The sequence below is a fragment of the Haliotis rufescens genome, unplaced genomic scaffold, assembly GCF_023055435.1.
Source record: "Haliotis rufescens isolate VD_foot unplaced genomic scaffold, xgHalRufe1.0.p SCAF_2, whole genome shotgun sequence".
Taxonomy (NCBI): Eukaryota; Metazoa; Mollusca; class Gastropoda; order Lepetellida; family Haliotidae; genus Haliotis; species Haliotis rufescens.
In genome coordinates, this window is record NW_025963890.1 from 63,981,673 (window position 1) to 64,000,364 (window position 18,692).

An 18,692-nucleotide genomic window follows, 5' to 3' on the forward strand; every position below is an offset into this window, starting at 1 on the left:
TCTCCAGTAATATATGCTTGTCGTAGGTCAACATTAATGAATTAGGTGGTGCGACTAGTGACAAATGTGTGCCCTGTTGATGTGGATCATTGTCAACGTTTTCAATGGTTTGTCTCGATTATATAGAGGGTGACTAACAAACCACCTACTCACCTGATGAGCAGTCCTCCACCTGTGTGCAGCCAATACAGGTAAATGAAATAACAGACAGTTTGACCACATAAGACTTTATTACATCCTTCCGATCAATGACAGTATATCGCAGCTAGAGGTCCTGTGTATCACCCTACATAAACAAATACATCTAGGTTAAACAGACACCCCCACTGACTCACAATATGATCAATAGGGAGAACTTCCATTTAATTCACAATAAAACAAATGATATTAATTATGAATAAGATAGAACATTACAAATACTGACAAGGGAATTAAGATCAAATATTGCGTAGAATAATGAAAAAAACATCGAAATGGTGACCATCATGATCAAAGGATATCTTAGATAAAAAACGAAACAATGCCTAAATATTGAGTGAGCTGTTTTGTGTCACATCACCATCACATGGTGCAACCAGCAGATTCTGCCTATCCGACACATGAGACACATGTTGCAACAAACACAAACACACTTACATTTATGGATTTCCAATTTCTGAACCAATTGAAGATGGAGGGTAAACAGAGTTTATTGACAAACCAAAACAATAATTCCTCCCGAAGGCCAAATATAAATTTCTTTCATGAATTCAAAGCTCAAAAGCTAACTACAGGGTATGATAATTCTATTACATATTGCTCCTTAACCATAAAACTATAAAATAAACAATAGAAATGGCAAAATAAACAATAGAAATAGCATGTAAAAAGGCTTACTTTTTGTTCTTTCAAAAACCGGGACTAAAAGGGAATCTTTAAGGTACAGATTATGCTGATTGACATTCTTGACAAGGGTTAACAATGTACCAGGTCACCATGGTAACCTGTCATACAAGAGCAAGAATATACAGATGAAGCAATACATACATAGATCTCTTGGAAACTAACCCAACACAAGTGCTACCTCCATCATGTTAATGTTAGAATCATAAATGTTGTGCATACTGATACTCAGGATGTGTAAAGGAGGTGTCACAGCCTTAAATAGATTTAGCTTCTATTTGTTGTAGTATCCGCATCTGTAGATCAGAGGAGTGAATCTCACTGGAATGTGTGAACTGAGACATTCTCATCAAAACATAAAACTCCACATACTGGGCCTAACTCACAACACAGAAGGTAAAATCTATGATTTCATCCTATACACATCATGAGCGTTGACATAAAACATTCTTCACCAAATCAGAACATACAATCATCCTAAATTCCAATGACAAACTCATATTTTGATTTTCTTATTAAGACTAGACCAATTTATTTTCTTGTTTCACATATTTTTGTAGTCCCAAATATCAAGAAGCCAGGTGCAATAAAAGGTTTTTAAATGTGGTAAGTTTTGTTATGCAGTCAATAAATAAAGAAAACTTAATAAAAATTTAAATTCCAAAAATAATTTTGAAAATATTGAAATACTTGTCCAAGAGATTCTGTATCATATGTATGTTAACAACCTTTCTTTCTAATAATTCTAGGGTAAAAAAAAGACTTACTTTCATTTGAACAATTAATTTAGAGCATCAAGAAAAGTTTGGGAAAAGCTGATCTGTCAAACAAGACAGGAATTTGGTCTGGCCTGGAAATGTTTTTCCAGTCGATTTCATCTGACAATGACTGGAGTCAAGATGATGAATATATACATGTGTTGTACATGTTGTAACTGTGAAAAACAAAAATAAGAACTATACACAAAATATCCAGTATATACATCAACAGAAGACATCATATCATATACACTACTCACAGATCCTAACACCTTCCCATCAGACAGTGGGCACACATCTCATCTAGGTTGTAGTATATAGCTTCCTAGTACTAAATCATATATTGAACCCTAAAACTTGGTTTACTGTAACCTTATCCACAATGCTGTAGATAATATTCGTAATGTCGAATAAATATCTGAACAGCTCCAATAATTAATAACAAATATGCCCCAGGATCAATGTAACATATTATAAGGGTAACACTATTTTTCAGGGCATTATCATTTGCAGTATCCTGAGGTCTTCCATTAACTGCCCAACGAAGGAGGGCAGTTGAAAAGACTGAGGGCTTCTGCAAATGATAATGCCCTGAAAAAGACCGTTACCGTTATTATAGCTAAAATGGATGGAATTTGTTATCAAATAAAAAGAAACAATATCGGTTTTGAAACATTTACTGCAATCAACACGAATGTCACTGACCCACTTTTACAAATATGAAAACATCATAGAACAAACCAGACTATGTCACTATTAACAGTGACGTCACTATCCCTACCCTACGACGTCACCTGACAACGGAAGTGATAATGGCCCGTTGTTACATGTGTTAAGCAATATGAGGGCATTATCAAGAAACAGTGGCACGCCGATTGCAGGCGGTTTTAACATGCAGGCGGTTTAATGATAATTCTACCCTTTTTAGCTATAAATGTGCATATTCAATCAAGTTTATTTTCCTAAGTTACAGAATTGTTTTCAGGCTCATAAGAAAGCCAGACATTTTTCAGCAATAGTTGGCAATATTGTTTGGCTGCTGGCTTATATATATGTATATCCATAGTGCCTAGCTAACACTGGTATCCAACACAGATACATCACCCGTGAACTTCCTATTTCACAGTTCAACCATACTTTCCATTTGAGATGCGAGTTATTACAGTGGAAACTGTGTAATCAGGACACCCAACTTCCACATGATTAGTTACACAAAAACCTTCTGGGCAGGATTGATGAAAGCTGGATCACCCACGCTAACAAGGCTTCATGTTGTGATACATACTTAGAAACCAGCCCACCAATATATCATCTTGGTTATCTTATGATATGTAATGTACAATGTATGCTGAGCACATGTCTATGCTATTGATTGTACTACAAGCACTCTATTATCATGAAATTGTGAGGAAATTCACAGGTTCCTTAAAAGTAGACATCAATGATATCGGATCTGTTTCAGATGAGTTGTACATTTGTTCTATCTGGAATGGCTTCAAGCGGTATGTCCTCATCTTGTCTATTCGTTGGCGTGCATGGTGGCTTTTGAGGTCTGAAACAAATATATAGTGTCAATATTTGTCATATTTACAAAGTTTACTAACAATATTAACTAAATATGCTGAACCTACTGGCACTCTTCGTCATGATTCTCACAATCACTGCACATCTTATCGTCATCTCTAACGGCAGAGTATTGCAAACAGTGAGTTATCTCCCTTTGACTACAAAATGTGAAAAACGTAGAGCTCTCCAAATATTTCTACTCTCAATTTGAGTGCTTCTTTCATCAGTAGACTTGACAGAGCAGTCGCTTGGGACTATAGACATGAAGAATGTGATTCACACATTGTATCCACAGGGGTTAACTGTCTACAACACGAGGGACACACACATCAACTTGAGGCTATGTCTACTGCATCTTTCAACATGTTCAAAGTTTAAAATTATTCCTAAAACTTGAGTATGTAATAGCATGATCTAAGAGATCAAACCCTTTCATTGGCAAATATATTCACGGTAAGAAAAATGTAGTGTTATTCTAACCAATTGCTTATTGATTTGTTAGTTTAAGTTGAAAATTTAAAGGGTATTTTTTCTACTTTGACCACCTCACAGGTAACAGGTATACTAAAGATCTTTTATAAGGACACCTTATTTGCTGTTTGACACATTATTTCACAACCTCCTTGTGACAAAATATCAAGAAAGCTATGACCAATCATGATCAGATACACAAACTACTGTTCACAGAAAATATGTTCATGATGCAACTGTCTCCCAGTATTTACAGTAAATGTGTTCATGATGCAACTATCTCCCAGTATTCACAGTAAATATGTTCATGATGCAACTATCTACCAGTATTCACAGTAAATATGTTCATGATGCAACTATCTACCAGTATTCACAGTAAATATGTTCATGATGAAACTATCTCCCAGTATTCACAGTAAATGTGTTCATGATGCAACTATCTCCCAGTATTCACAGTAAATGTGTTCATGATGCAACTATCTCCCAGTATTCACAGTAAATATGTTCATGATGCAACCATCTCCCAGTATTCACAGTAACCAGGAACACAGTGAATTCATTCATGCAACTAACCACTATTCAAATGCATTCATTGTTCATGATGCAACTAACTGTGATTCACAGGAAATGTGTTCAAGAGCAGATTCCTTACTCAGCTTTCACAATATTCTTACTGAATGTGCTCACCTGTAAAATTGCGACGATCAATCCAAACAATCCAATAGCACTGCCAAAAATTTCGATGATAAGAATTTTGACAAAGAGACTAGAGTTGGCAGCATCTGCAAGAGCAGCACCAGATCCAACAATGCCAACGCACACGCCACATGCCAAGTTAGTGATTCCCACGGTCAGACCAGCACCGAACATCATGTAACCTGAAACATTGTATCAACACGATCAGTGTGGTTAGTTCATCTGGTTGGTACATATTTTTCAATGACTCTGTAACACATTTAAAGTCATTATGTAAGTTCTTATAGTTTCAGTTACTTCAACATTTAAAACACGACAACAGGAATGCATTGATTACGCAGAGTTTGAAATTAAGGGGAGTACTGCAGAAGTTTGCTGTTGCAGTTAAATTCAAACACTGGTAGTTTTGCATTCATAGATATCCATCAAAATATTTACGTAAGTTACTGATTATCGCACGGTTTTATATCAAGACAAACAATGTATGAATTCTATACAAGGAAAAAGGGTTAATTCTTCCCCGCCCTTAAGGCGGGGAAGTATACAGGAAACGTTAAATTTGTGGCATGTATGTCGACATGTTGGTTTATTTGAAATTTCAAGCCACGCATTTACGGAAACAAAACATACAAATCATGTGCATCGAATGTTGATGCTATTCTTTTCCAGCAATAAGAGAAACTTCAAAATCGTCTTTATGTAGTTAATTGATGCATCTGACCGTTTCTGGTCATTAGCATGTGTAATCCGATGTCCTTTTTTCCTCAAGGACTAATTTTCTGATTTTCACGGTGTATACAAAAGAAGAACTGTGCTCCGGAGATCGTAAATAACAGCATAATAAAAATTATGTTCTGAATATGCTTATTCATGAACAACGACGACATCTCAATTTAAATGTAATATGGCTGAATTCCATATTCTACATACCACACTTTTGATTGTTTGGATGCTCATGTTCACTGGAAATATTTGGAATAGTTATATTCCGTAATTTGAATTAACCCAGTCCCCCGTGTGTGTTTTTTAATCAGTGCACCGCACATAACCACATGTGAAACGTTTGGTAGCAAAGTCAAAGCAAAATCGGAGTAGTGTGTCAGCGAATTTGCATCAAGGCTGTAGTATTTTTCAACCGTTTAATGGAATTCAATGTACAGCCGTAGCTCTGGTAATTCATATATTTTGTGTCCCATAGCTCAAATCTATTTGCGTCTGTACCGTGTTCCACTGACCTCGATAATCTGTTGGATGAAGGCACAGCTCTCTACAGCCACAAAGTTAACACCGAAGGCTATGAGGAGTATTTAGGTCATAATCAGTCCCCAGCAGCCACTGCCTCAAGCGATATTGTCTACATAACAGATCAGTTTTATGGCTCCATCACAGGTGCTCCAAATATTGAAGCAGGGAAAACAAATTTCATAGAATCATTTCAAAAAGCAATATTGATATCCCCGTCACTTTTGGTAACTTTTAATGATGTCTCCATTGCAATTTTTACGGATTTCGATTCGTATGCATTATTTGACTGTATGCATTATTTGACTGTCATCAGCGGAATGGTCTTGGTCAGATTGATCCGAATGGACAAGCGGTTTTACTTCTGTTTAGTAGTATGGATGAATTGTCATGTTACATCTTAACAGTATATATATATCAGGCTACTATGCTTGTCGTAAGAGGCGTCGATCCCAATTGCGTGGATCGATGCTCATGATATTAGGCACTGGATTGTCTGGTCCAGACTCGATTATTTACAGACCGCCGTCATATAGCTGGGATATTGCTGAGTGCAGCGTTAAACGACAAACCAATCAATCATCATCATATGAACTCAAACCAGTCATTGTTACAAGTAAACCACATTCCACAACAGTTACTGACACTGGATAAAAAACAGTATATAGAAAAAAACCAAGTAACGCAACTCATCATGATCACAATTACTATTCTTTGAAAGAAAGAAATACAAAAAAAAAAACTGACCAAAAAACGTAAAACAAGAGACGAGGAATCTCCGTTATTGATTAGTCCCGGTATTGAAATGTTCTCCAACTACGTGATAATATTTTGAGTATGTGCATCTGTGGTTGTGACAAAAAGACCTTATCTAGTATGACTTTTTTTGCCATATGGAGCCCTTAGTATTTTCATTTACATTATTATAACCAAATGCTAAGTGTAAAAAGAATGTGATCTATTTTTTGAGTATTTGCATCTGCCAATGTTGTTGGCAGTTTTGATACTATTTCCACATGTTTACATTTGTGCCAGAAATTGCTTCCATTTCCTTCGATCTACTTTTTAAATAAAGACCCAGGTAAGAATAGGTCTTCAGCAACCTATGCTTGCCGTAAGAGGCGACGAACAGGATTGGGTAGTCAGGCTCGCCGATTTGGTCGATGCATAACATCATATTCCAATTGCGTAGTTCGATGCTCTTGGTGTCAATCACTGGATGATCTGGTCCAGACTGGATTATTTACAGACCTCCGTCATATGGCTGGAATAATGCTGAGTGCGGCGTTAAACAAGAAACTATTTTTAAATAGACCTACCCTATGCAAATGTATCAACTGTATTGCCCAATACTCAAAATAAATAATATTTTTTTCCACAACAGCGTTGTTATTTGTGGTTAATATAATTATGCTCCCTCATGCCTTTCAGTAACATCATAATTATGCGTTTGTGAGGCATCACATATGGCGGGGAACTTTGATGCTCTGCATCAATGTTTTCTTGTGTGTAATGTTGAGATTCTTTGAGCCTACACACACTAAACTGCCTGCAATCAAAGGGAAATAACTCTGTAGTAACTCAAGCCTGAAGCTGCAACTGCTTTGGGCATCACACCATTAGCAGTTAAATTAGCCTTGAGGACATAGTTACAGTTTGACAAACATAAGCCTTGTTACTGAGATCGTACATACGGCTTTAATCCACAGAGAACTAATAGATATTAATGATCCCTACCTGCAGCATAATTTTGGTAGAGATTCTCCTTGCTTTCCATCTTGGTGATGTCAAAATACTGAAAAAAGAAAGAAACAAATCAGCATCTTTCGTTTTCATCTTACAAAGATAATAGGCAACCTTTAACCACCAAACACATAATTGTTCCGACTTTTTTTCCACAGAGTCAAGCCATTAAAACATTCACAGCACGAAATGGAGTGTGTTGAAAAGGGAGGTAACTTCTCAACAACACTATAACTGATGTGAAAAAAACTTGTTGAGCATGTTAACATGGTTAAATGAGGTACTTGTACCATGTTTACTGGTTCTACATTCAAACATTCCCAAACTCTGAGACACCAGTCCTGGGTTTCGGAGTTTCGAATGTAGTTCTTCTGACCATGACACGTGAACAAGGCTTTCCTCCATCATTCGTGAATACATACAGCTGCTTTGCAGTGAAGTTTATATATAACCAGCGGTGTTCAAATGCCAAAATTTCCTTCTTGCCCAAATGCACATAAACGTGAAAATTCTCCTTTCCTCAAATCTATTTACCCATTTGCCTGGGACGTTCTTTTCACACGGCTTCATTTCCTCAGCTGACCAGAAGTAGACACACGTCACCACTACAGCGCATATTGGTCAAAAGTATTTTAGAAAATATCGATGAGTGGGAGTTGTTTTATTGAACGACAAACAATGAGCACCAGCAATATGAGATATCAACATTATGTACAGTCTCCTTCAAACATAACTCCCTGAAAAGAATCCAACCTCAGAAATTCATATTTTTCGTGTGTCTGTTCTCCTAATACCGATTGTCATATCGTTTGGCCATTGCATTTATTAGCTTAGCCCAGCTGCATCTTTGGGGAACAACTTACTATACACTTCCCTCTCAAAAATAACGTCCAATATATGACATCAAGTTGCTAATGCATATTCAAATCTCCAGGAATGATGTCATGATAAAGATAATGTTTTATTATGAAATATACCATGCTTCATTCTTCATTGTACTTTGCTATTAATGGCGTGGCTATCTAATAGATTGTATTCATGGCAGATGGAGGAATGTACTGTATACAAAATAGTGGCAATGCATTTATGTGAGAGGAGAGCTCACATTCAGTGACTGGTACCACAAGAATAATATAGAAAATAACACAAAAATCTGGTTTTGGTAATCAACTCCCTATGGCCTTTGAAAATACAGTACGTTTAGTGAAATTCAGACACATTCATGGACCAAACCACACTTTGAGTGAGTGAGTGAGTGAGTATGGTTTTACGCCGCTTTTAGCAATATTCCAGCAATATCACGGCAGGGGACACCAGAAATGGGCTTCACACATTGTACCCATGTCGGGAATCGAACCCGGGTCTTCGGTAGACGAGCGAACGCTTTAACCTTTAGGCTACCCGACCACCCCACCACATTTGAGGACTGAGGGTGGTTTGGTCCTTGAATTTCGCTAAGAAGTCCTGTGATGAAACAAACTGCAATACAAACATGGCCACAGTAATGCAGTGTTTAAAGTTAAGGGGATCACTGGGGTCCTCGAGGTGTACTTCTTTAGCATCTTTGTTGTTTAACATCACACTCAGCAATATTCCAGCTATATGACGGCGGTCTGTAAAAAATCGAGTCTGGACCAGACAATCCAGTGATTGACATCATGAGCATACATCCGTGCAACTGGTATACGATACCCAAGTCAGTGTGCCTGACCACCCGATCCCGTTATTAGCATCTGAATCTAAATGTTCAACCATTAACATAAGCTTTATGACAAGGTCTCCTGGAGTTCCACGGTTATTTCAAACACTGAATGATGATATTGATAGACACATGATACTCGAGATAAATTATACACTTAAATGTTCAGCATGTTAAAATGATGTTTACTTTCTGGTTATCTTTCATTGCAAATATAAAATAATCTGGTTTGTGTTTTTCATATCATGAGCAGGTCTTGCAAAATAGACAACAGGCAACTGACTATCAACCAGGGGCCCAGAAACCGTCATATGCACCGGACATGTCCGATTGGGAATCTCAAATGTCCGGTTTAAAATATTGCTTACCGGACATTTAAATTGTTCTGTCCGGAAATTCTTAAATTTTGACCGGACATGATCAACAGTTAGTACTGAGCAGTTTCTGTCTGCAGTTGTAACATAATGAAGATTATCTACACTGACAAGCTTTGTTTGTTTTGATTGCTGTAAATACATCATACTTTCATGATAGTCCAATCGGTCAATCACTGTAAAAGGCAATAAACTGAGTTGACACTGATTAATCGAGGATTAATTACTGAGCAAATCTTGTTAATTTGAGTGAAAGGTGTTTACAACTGTACAAATACCTTGCATCATCGATGTACCTCATTATCCTCACAATGCTACGATACGTAACCTCAGACAAGAAGCAAAAGCGTGACCACAGCCAGTCGACCGATGCAGATCAGTCGAGCGGATCTGCCAAACCCTCAAAGTCTGGACGATCATTTTGTAAGTCGTGGCTAACGACTTTCACTTGGTTGACATACAATGAGGATTTGCCGACTTTATTGTTTTCAGTAGCTAGTCGTATATTGAATCTTGATTGACCGCCATTTTGCTTTCTGTGACGATCGATATCAAATATTTTTATGGTCAATAATTAAGTACAGATGAAAAAGGTATTCAAATAACTATTGCTATCGACGATATTTTAGTATTTGTGATTATATTATCTGTCTTGTTTTTAAATTATCTTTAGTTTAAAAAAAAAACTTTTCCTGTGAGGTCACGTGATAACCAAATATGGGATAATAGTCTTGATCCAAATGTTACAACGCGTACACTTGAGCAGACTCATGAATATAACTCATGAATATTAATTAGACCGTTCACTACGTAACGTTAACAGATCGTTATTATAACAGAAACAAACGTGTGTTTTCCATGTATATCTAAAATGATATTATTTGTTATTAATTGTCCTGTGAATTAAACAATTTAAATTGAAACAATTCATAATTCATCATATTATGAATACGTAACAACTTGTAATGTGTGTGAAAAGTCGTACTAAAATACACTATTTGAAGGGGGCGTGGCCTAAATGCAAATATCCGATTGGGATTTTAAATTTTCCGGACCCCTGCCATCAACTATTGGTGTATGACAACAACGTTACACTCTAAAACCGAAAGTGCCAGTATTATAAAACCGAGAGTACCAGTATTATAAAACCAAGAGTGACAGTATTATAAAACCGATAGTACCAGTAATATATAACAGAGAGTACCAGTATTATAAAACCGTGAGTGACAGTATTATAAAACCGAGAGTACCAGTATTATAAAACTGAGAGTGCTAGTATCATATAACAGAGAGTACCAGTATTATAAAACCGAGAGTGACAGTATTATAAAACCGAGAGTACCAGTATTATAACTGAGAGTGCCAGTATTATAAAACAGAGCATCAGTGTTATAACAGTCACCACTACCGTGCTCTTCCTTGATACACCTGAACTACATACCACTAAGTTGGTGCTGATGACAATGGCCATGATGATGCCGTAGATGGCGACGGCCTCACAGAAAATAATGCTGATCAGGTTCTTGGTCTTGATTCTAGGTGCCTTCACACCACCGCCGGCGATGCTAGCTCCAGTTGTGTAGATGCCCCTACATGCAACAAACACACCATTAGGAACAGAGTGTGACAAATCATCTTATCATCCACAATATTAAATCATGGTTGCAAACTGTTTCAATGAAGCAACGGTTACAAATACTTAAAACAGACATGTAAATAAAAGTTTGTAATAAAATGGGCTCTGGGGTCCTCAAGTTTTCTACTATGGGATTTGAATATAGGATCCTCTAAACATACTGAATCTATAGCTTTAGACATTAGACATGTTAGAGTCATGACAAGACCTCATTGACTTTCATGCTTTAATTTGAACACTGATTGACATAAGACTATTAGATTATAATAGCCATATCACCCTGGATTTGTTTGTTTGTTGTTTAACACCACTCTCACCAATATTCCAGCTATATGACGGCTGTAAATAATACAGTCTGGACCAAACAATTCAGTGATTGACAACAATGACATCATGAGCATCGATTCACGCAATTGGGATAAATGACATGCATCAACCAAGTCAGCGAGCTGACCACCCAATCCCATTCGTTGCCTCTTATGACAAGCATATGCGCCTTTTACGGCAAACATGGGCTGCTGAAGACCTGTTCTACCCCGAATACTCATGGGTCCATATCACCCTGGTAAACACCAATGAAGAAAACATCACAAACCTGTGATTGATTGAGTGACATTCATCTAAAAGTAAAATGTTTACTCTTTTGGTACCTTGAAAAACATTAAGCCAGGCAACGTTAGAGAGTTATGTCCATCCAAGATGGTAACCTATCCAATACAAAACGCTCTGCAGCCATTATCACAATACAAGGAGTGTTTTTCACATCACAGTCACATGTGTTCCAATTGAATCACCATGATGACAGTGACCTGATGACATGGTTAACAATCAAGTCTTGTTGACCAGGGAAGTCAGTGGTTAGCGTGATCAGTGGTAAACAGTGTTAAGTACAATGACACACTAACATCCCCGTCATGATAAATAACTACCAATTCCACATTCTGATTCCTTAATGCCTAAGACAAGAATAAAGTAATGGGGTCTATTCTGCCTTGGAATCCTGAATAGCCAACACATATTTGTGTGTTTCCGTTTTTCATGCCAACCCATCTTGAGCCCCCAGCCCTAAACCTTTCTTTCTTGTCACGTATAGTGGCACCATAGTTTTTCCTTGTTTGGTGACAGAAGATTAAACTTGTTGCGCTGACTATACACAAACCAGTTATTGCTTCAACATGGTGACACCTATTGTCACACATTTAAAATCAAATTTTAAGTATCCTTTGTTACAAAGAAAATATATAATAATAATATATACTTTATACTTTATACCCCATTTTACATGTTTTTGGATGGGTTAAATGATAAAGTAGACGCAACAAACCAATCAGAACAATGATTAATGTTAGTCCGGGTTAGTATTGATCTTCAGCAACCCATGCTCACAGCAAATGGCTGCAAGATTGCTGAAGCTGTGTTAAGCGATATTCATTCACTCACTCAGCAACTCATGCTTATCATAATAGGGGCCAACTAACTGGATTGGGTGGTCATACTCGCTGACTCAGTTGATGTGTGCCATCATATCCCATTTGTGAAGATCAGTGCTAATTTCAATCACTGGTTTGTCAGGATTATTTACAGAGGGCAGTTATACAGCTGGAATATTGCTGATGGCGGCATTAAACAACAAACAAACAATGATCAGTGTTGACACCTCAACGGCAACTCACCAAGCGGCTCCCACTACAGAAAGGGAGATGGCAAAGCCTGTTCCGATCAGAGCCCACATGTAGGGAGACGTTGACTGGAGAAACCTACAACACATAATCGCACATGTTAGAAGACAACAGTATCAGGTGATAAAAGTTATATTTTCCCCACTTTTCCAAAACATGTTGACCATGTGACTATCAAGTTTTGCATATCAATTTGATAAAATCTAAATAGTTTTTACATTTGCAATACTTATCCAGCATTACTACCTTGTATAGTTAGAAATGGTTAGAGATCTCACGGTCATAATTCTTTAGACTTGATTTAAATGAACAAGAAGCCTGTCATGCCCCATGGATCATCCTACGTACCATCCAATGTCAAACCTCTGCCCCTTGCCAGTCAAGTTGTAGTATAAGCCTGTAAAGAAAACATCCATTTGTAACTCATTTATATCACATACATGGTGAAACGTGCAGACAATATCACATGATCATATTACACATGTTGATAGCCGAGATCATGATGTTTATCAAGTTTGAGAATCATACTGTCTCTCCAAACAATGCCCAATATTTACCATTTAACATGCTTAATTATATTGATAATGGTTTGATTAGCAATCAGCAATGATCAGTTAACGTGGTGCAGCTCCAACAATGTCCAAGGCTCTATATCAGAATGGATGCAGTAGGGCTGGAACAGGTAACTCAGGTTTGGTGGGTACTGAGTAGGACCCGGGTACCCACAGGACTACCCGTACCCGTGGATTGTCATGTGATATATTGTTCATGTTGTTCAATAACAAAAATTCACAGTAACTCCATGGTTACACTACAAGTTATTAATAACCGGTAATGCTCACAGTTCTTTCTTTAAACATGTATCTGAATAATTTCTGTCAGGGCTCTGGTAAAACAACTCCAAAGGAGACATTTTGTACCCAACTTGAGACCTACAGTGGGTACCTGGGTAGGGTCAGGTACCCCGGTACTAACCTTGGACCTGTCCAAGCCCTAGGATGCAGAACAAGTATACAAAACCATCTCAACTGGCTCATGTCACAAACACTGATAGATACCTTAAGCCATGTTAAGCATGTTTAGATAAATTTTGATACAGTCCTCACATGAAATGTAGTAAAAGTAGTGAAGTACAAAGCAAGCATAAGACGCCTATAAACATGATAAAGATGATCAATGTTTGACAAAAATTATAAGCAAATATTCACAACATTTTTAACAGATTTGATTACGTGCAACACTTCATAAGACAGACCCTTTAGAATGTATAGCATGTTATTGTTAAACTATTGTTATTCCACAGCTGAACATAAATATAACTTGGCTTCTTTAGTACTTCAGTAACCAAATGTTGAAAATGTTGAACAATGTTAAACATGTTAAAAGAAACACAGGGATAAAAAGAATACATATTTTGGTAATCAAGATGTCTGCTAATGTCATGAATACTATTACAATGACAGGGATTTGTCCAGACCTGCACAGAGGTCAATATTCAGTCCCCAAGACAAAAGTCAGTCAACATTCCCAAACTGAAATTTAGAAAATCAAAACCCATAACATATTCTGCTAATGTTATTGCTTTCTAGAGGTGCTACAGTTCTATGTCTGAATTAATATCATCCATGCTTTGAACATGAGTCTTCGAACCCCTAGCGTCTAATTGTGTCGGACTAACAAACCATTTTAATGTTTACCCCGTAGACATTGTAGACATCACGATCTTGTCCTCGAACATGAACTTATCATGCCGACTGACCTAAGCATGTATTCATAAGCATTTAATATGCTTAATCCTTCACAGTTAACTTAAACTGCAAATCCACAGTGATCCTTTAAAGTTGAATTATGATCAACAGATTAATAATCTATGATCATGTTCCTGTGAGGTGCCTGTGCAGCATGCACAGCTCATAATCAACATGCTTGTTACCCAGTGATCATCTATCTTCCCAGTCATTGCAAGTAGGATTGTCCTCAGGCAAACTTATTTGGACAGATACATGAATGACATGATTTACGAGATGTGACAGTGTTCCTGGTTGCCACTGCCCTCAACATGCTCAATTTCTTCCAATAAACTCAGTTTATCAGGTTATCTTTGGTTATCGGCAACAGCAGTAAACACATGGATAACATGGTCAAGTCAACACCACCATGAGTGTATGATGGTGCTTAGTAAATAAATAGTTTGTTGGATACATGATAGAAAACAAAGATTGTTGCAGAGCTGCAGATATTTGCATAAAATACCCAAAAAACACATTCAGAACCCAATTTTTTTCAATAAACTTGCGTACAGAAATGCATGCATTAAATGAAAAACTCAAATGTATAAAAACATCATGCGTAAAAACCCAAAATGCTTTTTCAGCATGCGTACAAAGGAGCTAATTTCCGAAACACAATTACGAGATTGTTTACTTTCCGAGTAAAGTTATATACATCTAAAACATTATTTCATTTTTTTAATCTTAAAATGTTCACTCTTTTTGGAAAAAACCCAATAGAGTGATGAATAGATGAGTGAAAAAATATTGGTTACCTAGTGAAAAATGTAACAACCCAATTAAAATAGAAACCCTAGAGTGAAAACCCAATTGCTCAAAAATCTATCTGGAGCTCTGTTCTAAAAATATGTCCCATTCTGGGTATCCCCAACCAAAAAGAAGTATGATTATATTATCACTGATTTGTTTGTTGTTTAATCAATGATAATATCATATTCAGCAATATTCCAGCCATATGCAGTTACATGGTCATTTTGTTCAATCTACAAATAACTGAGTTGACCAGACAAACTAGTGATTGATATTAACAGTTGTATACCTTGATCACAGCTCTCATACATAATGATAATTACATATCATTCCCTAACATTGATTTACTTATCATCATGATCATAGGGAATATTCAACATCAGATGATGTTATATTGTTAAAGATTACAATCAGATGACAACTGGAGATGACACTGCCATGAAGGATACAAAAAAGTACAAGAAGAAGAAATTATTTAGCATTGTTGGACCTCACAAAATCAGCAGGTGAGAACAGCATCTTCCTGCTACTGCTGATCATGCTGAGCTTGAATGCCCAACATAGCTACAGTGGAATTCATCAATATCTGGGTCATCACCACCATTACAAAACTGTGTTTATATCTGCACTCATGAACATTTATCAGTAAACTTATATTAGCCTTCGGAACTACCTATCATTCTCTAACCTTCAGTCCACAGCGTATAATACTGAATTTTGATCAATATGGTATATTCTTGAACATAACAAAACCATAAGAAAATTATTATAATGGTAATTACAAGTACAACTATCTAGCTGTTTGTCTCAAAGTGTCATTTTAACAATTACACAAAATATTTCTGAACTGGAAGAAATCTTACCATTACATTACATGATCTTAATTGTTTTCAGTACTACGATTACTTACATGATGTATTAAATTGTTACACCTTAAGCATGTTTGTGACAGGACATGTTAATTTATATATTATCCAGTCAATCATGATTATCTGACAAACAAATCCAGATGATGAAGTACATGTTATACGACATAACAAGTCTATACATCGTGATGTATCAGAAATAATTACAAAACATTTAAATACAAATTTTCACCATGTTCACATCACCACAAACCATGCAAACAAAGTTTGAATCCTGGTAAAATGTCCTGTCAGGTCTTACGACTGGCCTGCAAGCGCTTATCTAACAAACTCGAACAGTAGGGCTATGACTAGGACGATGTGTGATGATGTACAAAAATAATTAATAATCTTTGTTATGCCTTTGGTTCTGGTTGTCCATTTTTGTCTTCAGATTGTCCAAAGTGATGTCAACCCCCTACCTTAACATGCTTAACATGTCCATAACTAGGTTATAACAACTTACCTCACATAAAGACCATATAAGCATACTTTCAGTTGGTCGTGTTATCACTTATATTTTAAAGAGTAAAGACAAGAAATGGCTTAGCAGGTTTGGTTTTAGAAGGGAGGGATTGAATCTAATGTGAGTACTTCCTTCAGCGGCCTTCCATATTTTCACTACTGACCCATCCATTATAGCTGATTACTGGACATGAACAGATCTAGATCAATTAAACTTGTATGAAAGGTTATGGTCATTTATTTCAATGTATCTGAATCAAAACATATCATGTGCGTTATAGGTTAATGTCTGTAAACAGTCATATCCTGGACACAGATGTGTGGTTTCACGTCATGCTAATGACAAACTGAAGGACACGACCCCCGGCTCATATACATCGCATACTCACCTAAAATTATCAAAATGGTTATCAATATCCACACAAGGCTGTGGTATACAACCTTAGCCGAGAAACCCATGGCTTTCGGGGGTGCTTTAACTGCTGATTCCATCTTTTCAGACAATTATTTTTGTGTCATTCAACCAGACCAGTCTCATATGATCACCTCTCGGTTACATACGCGAAATCACGAGACCACTAAAGGGAGACAACGTGTATTGTTGTTGACCACTAAAAAATACATGACAGGCGATTTTAAGGTAATTCTTTTTTCGTCATTGATATTTGTTCAAACAAGAAAACACTGCCACCAACCAGCATTGAAATGATTATCTAAAAGGTAGCAAAATGTTATTGCCAATTTAATAGTAGGGACAACATTGTATTCTTGCATGTACATCTCAAAATTGCTAAAAGCGGCGTAAAATCCTAGTTTTCGTCTAAATTAATATTCCGCTAAATTACGACATTGCATTTCTTTGTGAAAATATCGCAATGTATTACCTTCAGGTTTGATAGTTAATGTAATGGACCAAATACTGAAATATTATTACAACTGCACAGATCAAAGACGTACATACATCTATCTACGTCTTTGCACAATTCTTTATCTTAAGAACGTTTAAAATCATTATGTTAAGCTACTGTATCAAAGGAAATAATAAATAACTTCTATTATTACCTTCAGGGTTAGAAATAATCGAGTTCATAAAAATCGTTTTTGCACTGTGATCCTTAATTATATATGATTATAAAAGAAATATAGAGAGTGAGTGAGTGAATTGGGTTTAACGCCGCTTTTAACAGTATTACTGTTATATCACGGCGTGACAGCTTAATGTGGGAGGAAAGCTCGAAGTGATGCAGGTCTCAGACGTTTACCACTTCGGTGAAACCCACAAGCACCGGGATGGTGCTGACAAACCTGGAAACATAATCGGGGCGAACCGGGATTCGAACCCACAATCATAGGTTTCTGGCATCCCCAAGTGACGCAACTCTGCACATCGAATCGTAGCGCCTTAGACGACTTGGCCACCCGTGTCCTGCACCTTATCTAGCAAAACAAGGCAAGTCTTGAAACATGTTTTCACGTTAACATAGCATAGCGTCCAACGGGTATGCTGATAAGAACAATGTGGATTACGTAGCCCGTGCAAACTCGATTATCCAAACTAAACTAAACTATGGTTTCAATTTATTAGATATGCGTAAGATACTTGGCATCTATATAGTTAATGGAAGATTTAAATCAGATATCACAGGCAATTTGACTTCTGTATCACATTCTGGATGCAGCGTTGTTGACTATTTTATTATTTCTACTGATATTTTCACAAATTTTCACCAAATTTAGCAGCCTGTTTGTCGTGGGTTGCGTCCACGTGTCGGCAGTCGAAGGGAATCTGGTGGTTGAGGGTGCCGTAGCCGGTGGTCCAACACACCACTTCGACCCTAACTTTGCCAAGACGGGTGGTACAATGGGCCTGATTCTGTTAATAGGCTGGTCATGTCATGCCCTGTGCATACAATATTTCGCACAAACTTTTGGCATTTGAAAAGTAAATTCATTCTAAATTTCTATCCATAAACTTACTTAGAGCCCTATGCCCAGAAAGCGATGGCTCATGGGCCAATCTCGTGATGCTGACCGCC

The 18,692-nt window shown here is 37.0% G+C and overlaps 1 protein-coding gene across 1 annotated transcript; it reads right to left on the reverse strand.

Annotated features, from left to right (window-relative positions):
• Positions 1-211: 211 nt before the first annotated feature.
• LOC124143017 (V-type proton ATPase 21 kDa proteolipid subunit c''-like) lies at positions 212-17,229 on the reverse strand. Its single transcript, XM_046511802.2, has 7 exons — positions 17,046-17,229; positions 13,095-13,143; positions 12,741-12,824; positions 10,873-11,020; positions 7,353-7,410; positions 4,365-4,555; positions 212-3,192 (listed from the first exon to the last, which is right to left on the reverse strand). Exons 1-7 carry the CDS (start codon positions 17,146-17,148, stop codon positions 3,160-3,162), a joined length of 666 nt encoding a protein of 221 aa, XP_046367758.1. The 5' UTR covers positions 17,149-17,229; the 3' UTR covers positions 212-3,159.
• Positions 17,230-18,692: the final 1,463 nt, after the last annotated feature.

Excerpts from the sequence above, each read along its gene's own strand:
- LOC124143017 (XM_046511802.2), bottom strand. The coding sequence starts at position 17,148 with ATGGAATCAGCAGTTAAAGCACCCCCGAAAGCCATGGGTTTCTCGGCT. Across the intron at positions 4,556-7,352 it reads CTACCAAAATTATGCTGCAG|GTTACATGATGTTCGGTGCT; the intron begins GTAGGGATCATT and ends ACAATGTTTCAG. Across the intron at positions 3,193-4,364 it reads TGATCGTCGCAATTTTACAG|ACCTCAAAAGCCACCATGCA; the intron begins GTGAGCACATTC and ends TATTTGTTTCAG.